The sequence below is a fragment of the Ochotona curzoniae genome, unplaced genomic scaffold (genome assembly GCF_017591425.1).
Source record: "Ochotona curzoniae isolate NIBS_2020 unplaced genomic scaffold, NIBS_Ocur_1.0 contig_4754, whole genome shotgun sequence".
Lineage (NCBI taxonomy): Eukaryota > Metazoa > Chordata > Mammalia > Lagomorpha > Ochotonidae > Ochotona > Ochotona curzoniae.
In genome coordinates, this window is record NW_024466378.1 from 1,050,744 (window position 1) to 1,056,743 (window position 6,000).

The 6,000-nt window shown below is 46.7% G+C and overlaps 1 protein-coding gene across 1 annotated transcript in view; it reads right to left on the reverse strand.

The window, feature by feature from the left end:
- The window catches only part of TBX19 (T-box transcription factor 19), a 28,937-nt gene extending 23,718 nt beyond the window's left edge, over positions 1–5,219 (reverse strand). The window contains exon 1 of the mRNA XM_040987537.1: positions 4,995–5,219. Coding sequence (XP_040843471.1) covers positions 4,995–5,191 — 197 coding nt within the window. The 5' untranslated portion in view covers positions 5,192–5,219. The remainder of the gene's footprint in view (positions 1–4,994) is intronic.
- Positions 5,220–6,000: the final 781 nt, after the last annotated feature.

Here is a 6,000-nt window from a genome sequence, read left to right on the forward strand (position 1 = left end):
GAAAAGATGCTTCCCAGCGTTAGCTCAATATAAACACAAACAGATAAATACAGATCCTGTTGCAGTGAAGGGTGACTGCAACAGGAAGCTGAACCACCACCAGCATTGGCAAGGGCACAGAAAAAGCTGGAACCCTCGTACAACACGTGCGGGGAATGTACAATGGTACAGTCACTTGGCGAAACAGTGTGGCAGTCCTTGCCTAGTCAAACAACCCAGCAACTCCACTTCGAGGTCATGCAGGAAAAGTTAAAGCACAGTTCCACCTAAAAATAAACACACAAATGTTCATAGTAGCAATACTCACAATCATCAAAAGGCAGAAAAACACAAATGTCCATCAGCTGCAGAATAAACGATGGAGTATTATTACTACTCAACAACCAGGAAGATAAAGTACTGACATACGCTATAACATGGATGAATCATGAAAACATTATACTTAGTTTTTTTTAAAGCCATTTATATAGGAACACAGAGCATGTGAATCTAATGATGTGAAAACCCAGAACAGATAAATCTGTAGTGTCAGAAAGTAGATTAGTAGTTGCCAGGACCAGGAAATAACGCTTCAGCATGCATGGTTTCTTTCTGGAGTAATGAACATATCCTTTCATTAAGCGTGGAGACGAAAGCAGTGTTCTGTGAGCATACAAACGTTATGGAATGCTGAACCTTAAACAGACAAGTGATATGATGGGTGAACTGCACCACAATAAGACTTTCAATGAAAACAAAGAAGTTATAGTGTTATTTTAGCAGGAATAGGTTTTGGAAAATAGTAGAAATGTTCATTGCTATATTGTCTTCAGCATTTCCTTTGCCAAGAAATTCATTTTTGCTTTTTAATCACCAGATAACTGAACCAAGAGACATTGTGTGTGTGTGTGTGTGTTTTTACTCTCCATGATGCCAATGAGAAATAAATAAGAGTAACTGAGACCAGAACTCACACTGTCTTTAAGGCAGCGTCATTTCCTCCCAGCTCACTTGCACCGTTTCTGCTGCCTCACTTCACAGTGGCCAGGGTACAATTTCCAAGACACTTCACTGGCCAGGCTTCACTACCAAGAATGAGTTGCACTTCTCATCAAGTTGATTTTTCCCAAGATGAGACTACTCACACAGAAATCCAAGAGTCCTTGAGGAGTTAAGACATGGCATAAGTCAGTTCTTAAAGCGTAACTCCACGTAACCCTCGCCGGAAAAAAAGCTGACTGGCAGTAGGCACAGGGGTACGGGGTGAACACCACTGCCCAAAAACCCAAACTTGGAGGAGCCCTGGCAGTCAGGCAATTCAGCTCTGTGGGGAAAGGCTGGGGGACAGAAAGCAAGGCGACAGAGGACAAGCAGATCTTGTAGATGGCACAGCAGCAGAAACGACTCAAAGCAAAATTCAGAGATGTCACTCATGCACAGCTTCTGCCTTCTCCCCACAACATCATAATACGCATCAACTTCTCACCTGAGTTTTCAGAGTTGAGTGTGAGAATAAGAGTTGCAGGTGCAAGAAATTTAATTCATTTGCCTATGAAGTCAGAAATGAATTTCTTCTGCACTCTGAAGTCTAATTCCCAGCTTAAAAGATGGAGAGGAAAGGAAATACAGGTGAGATCCACTCGAGGTGACTGCAATAAACTCTACCAAGGTCTTGCAACTGCTGTATCTGAGACACCAGTGGCCACTAATAACTAAACATGAAAATATGTGAAGGAGGAAGTAGTAAAGTGGGGGAGGAGGCAAGGAAAGCAGGAAAATAGGATGAGGGAAGGGAAAAACGAAGGAGGGAGGGAGAGAGGGAAGGAGGGAGGGAGGGAGGGAAGGAGGGAGGGAAGGAGGAAGAGAGGAAGGGAAGAGGACAGGAGGAAAAGACGGAAGGAGGAATGGAGGGACAGAGAGAAGAAGGGAGGGAAGGGGGAGGGAGGGAGGGAAGGAGGGAGGGAAACAGGGGGAGAGGGAGGAAAAGAGGAGAGGGAGGGAAAGTAGTGGTTTGATTCTAGATACCTGCTATCAAGGGATAATTCAATATTTTTCAGGGAAGATATCATTTCCCTGCAAGTTTGTGTTGTGCAGGTATGGAAGTAGGCCTCCCTTTCCCAGTTCCTCCATCAGTTTGCCAGAACTTCAGTTGCCCCCACATGAAGCTTCCTCTAAAAATCTAAAAAGTAGACTACCTCCGTGGCCAGGCAGGGGACCGTCAGGGGCTCAGGCAGGGACAATGGGCTAGGAGCAGCTCCAGCAGGGAGGAGCCACAGAGCTCTGGGCCAGCCTCAGGCCTCAGATGGAGAGCAGGGATATGAAGACCACTAAGGCTAGATGAGAGAACAGGGAAAGCCAACACAGAGAAGCAGACAGCAGCGACGAGAGGACAGGAGGAAAGAGCCCAAAACGGAAATGTAAAGTCTGACTTCATGAAGAACGGTAACATGTGCTAGCGATTTCATTGAGAAACTGAACAGAGTGAGAGTCATTCCAGACCAAGCTCATTCATTACTCACCAGATCTACTTCTTCAAGATTTATCTTCTTCCTTTTATCACAAGGGCAAAGGGAACTTCTATCTCCTGCTAAAATCTTGACTGATCCTACAAGGTTCAAAGACCTTAAGAGACCCACAGTGAAAAATCCATCCATAACGAGGGAGGGACAGCAACAGGACAGCTACAAATATCAGGGAGAAATGATCTGACCGCGATTAGACGTCTGCCACATGGCTTATTTTTCAGAGTTACTGTTAAGTAACCTTAGACACAAAAAAAGTTTACATTTTAAATCAGGAGAAACATTAATATAGGCGCAAAAGGGCAAGAGAAATTTCTTAAATGGTGAAAGTATATTCCAACAAAGCGTCATTAAACTAGATTTTTTTTAAGGATTTATTTTTATTATTTTTTCATTGGAAAGGCGGATATACAGAGAGGAGAGACAGAGAGGAAGATCTTCCGTTCGATGATTCACTCCCCAAGTGAGCGCAACGGGCCGATACTATGCCGATCCGAAGCCAGGAGCCTCTTCCGGGTCTCCCACACGGGTGCAGGGTCCCAAAGCTTTGGGCCGTCCTCGACTGCTTTCCCAGGCTGCAGGCAGGGAGCTGGAAGGGAAGCGGGGCTGCCGGGATTAGAACTGGCGCCCATAGGGGATCCCGGGCGTGCTAGGTGAGGACCTTAACCACTTGCGCCACCGCGCCGGGCCCTAAACTAGATTTTAAGATAGTTTCAGGACCTCTTCTTGTTCATTCCTTGTTTAACTAGGGGAGCTGTATTTTTACTTAATTGCTACACCTACTTTTGCTTTAATACATGACCGTTTTGAGAGACCAGCATGAATGTTATCAACATAGCCACATTCACCAACAATGTCAAAGAAAGTTCAATGTCCCAAGCACAATGACACTTTTCTAATTGCATCAACACTCCTCTTGGAAAAGAAAAAGGCTGAATCCAATTGAAACTTTGGAGTGACTCTTCAAAATTAAAAACATGTTGGGGCCCGGCATGATAGCATAGTGGCTAACGTCCTCTCCTTGAGCATTCCAGGATTCCATATGGGTGCTGGTTCTAATCCCAGCTGCTCCACTTCCCATCCAGCTCCCTGCTTGTGGCCTGGGAAAGCAGTGGAAGACAATCCAAAACTTTGGCACCCTGCACTCGTATGGGAGACCTTGAAGATACTCCTGGCTTCGGATTGGCTCAGCTCCAGCCGTTGCGCTCACTTGGGGAGTGAATTTCGGACAGAAGAGCTTCCTCTCCATCTCTCCTCCTCTCTGCCTTTCCAATAAAAATAAATCTTTAAAAAATTAAAAACATGTTTTACATTTCTAACAGAGGCTGAAAAAATATAGAGACATAGCTAAAGAAGTTAGTGTAAATGTAATTACAAATATTAAAAGCAATAAATCTATATGAAATAACTATGGAACCTATTGAGAGAAAGAAAATACAAATTGCTAAGCAAGGCTGCTATTTCTGCCACTAGCATAATCACAATGTGTTGAAATGAGCTTAACTCTGGTTCAACTCTCACTTGGGAAGCATTTCAACACGATGCAAGAGCTCACAAGTTCATATTTCACCCAGATGGTCCAGGAGTACCGCACCTTGATCAAAAGCAGAAAACCAAGGGATCAGAATTGGAAGTAATTTGCACGAGGACAAAAGCCTGAGGTCTGCACTTTCTCCTATTAGCAGCAGCTCTCGTGAGCGTGTCCCAATTAAACAAAACTAAGCCCACATAGTTGATGCCTTTCAGTGTTCATGTTCACCTAAAGATCTGAGAACAGCAACTGAATGTTTGGCGCCAACATCCAATTGAAACTTTCGACTAGGACTTTGATGTCCCCTTAGCAGACTGGAGTTAATAAGAATCCAAGAAACACAGCAGAGACCAGTGGCTGTTCATCCTAGCCAGCTGCAGTGAGAAAGAAGATGGTCCCTTCTCCGGTCGAAGACACAAAAGGATGGGCCATTCACTTTTCCTGCCACAACTGCTCATCACATACACCACAGCACCTCAAATGAACACTCGCAGCTGACATACAACCAGAGACACCTGGAGTGACAGACAACGGGACTCCACGTGCCCTTGGGCTCCCAAGCACCCTGCAGTCAAAACTGACTGGCGTGATTACTAGACTTAAAACTGCCCCCCACTTCCAAATAAAGTTGGCTTTTGTTTCATCTGGACGGAATTGGAACTCAGGGTCTGCTCAGGGCGTACAGTCAGTCCAAAGAGTGCATTTCCCCAGCCCATGGCCATGCCCCCTGCCCTTTGGGGATAACTTCTCCAAATTTCTCCACTTACAATGCGAGGTAAACAGGTGGCTTCACCCTGCATCTCTGTGATGCGCTCAGAGAACTTCATCAAGTTAGCTGGGGAGGAACGAGGGATTTGACCCTGTCGGCAAACGTATTTAATCAGACCACACCATCTCTGCCAAGGGCTGCCACCTCCCTAACTAAGCCCTGCCAGCCGCTACTGGGCTGGAGCCAGACTCACCGGCCGTTCTTGGTCACAATCATCTCGTTAGTGACTTCCTTGAATCTTTGCCAGAGCGGGGCATCCTCCAGGACGATCTGCAGCTGCTTCTCTGTAGGGTCGCCTTTCTCCCTCCCGGCCTGCAGCTCACTCTCCACCACATGGAGCAGGCGGGACACCATGCCCTCGCTGCTCTGCTTGGAGATCAGCTCGCTCATGGCCTCAGGCCCCTCTCCAACTTTGCAGAGAGCCCTCGCCGTCCTTGCCTGCTTCTCACTTCTTTCTTCTGTTCCTCTCTTGCCTGCTTTTCAAACCCGGCTGGACAGCGCCCAGGGAGCTGGGAGAAAACACCTCCGCTCTAGCCTAAGCCCCTAGTGTGACACCTTTGAAAGTCTCCAAATTATCCCACCAACCTGTTAAGCTTGCGTTGGGGAGCGGGGTGGAGGGAGGGGAGAGGTGGGGAAGAAAAAGACCTCTCCTAATTACTCATTGGATCAGGTGGAAGAGAGCCTGGCTTCCCCATTGGCTGATGTGTCTAGAGTAGACGTTAAGAAGAGTACTCCATCCAAATTATCAGGCTTTTATCTTGTTGTACCTGAAGAGGTCTAATCGGTGTATTGAGGACCATTTTCCCGTTAATTAAAATTATTCCAGGCCCAGACTGCAACAATCAGGCAAATCATGTTTGTGTACAAATCAAGGCATGTGGCACCTGAAGGGAAGGGGCTGCTGGGCAGGATCAGCCAACTTGGAGACCAAGCCGGGCAATGGAGCGCCTATGTCCCCCAGCCACTCTCCAGCACCACAGGCAGATGATGGAGCCCTGGAGAGTAGAAGGATGTCCACAGAAGGCCAAAGACTTGGGGCCAAGGGTTACTTGACCGTTGAACCAGACAGGAAAGGAAGACAGTATGGGCACCCCCAAGAAAGGATCAGAACTCAGGAAGAAGGAAACGGGGCAACGAGCCTTTCTCCCAGGGTTTCTCCTCCAGGTTGTCCCTAGCCTATACACACACATTCAGTCCCT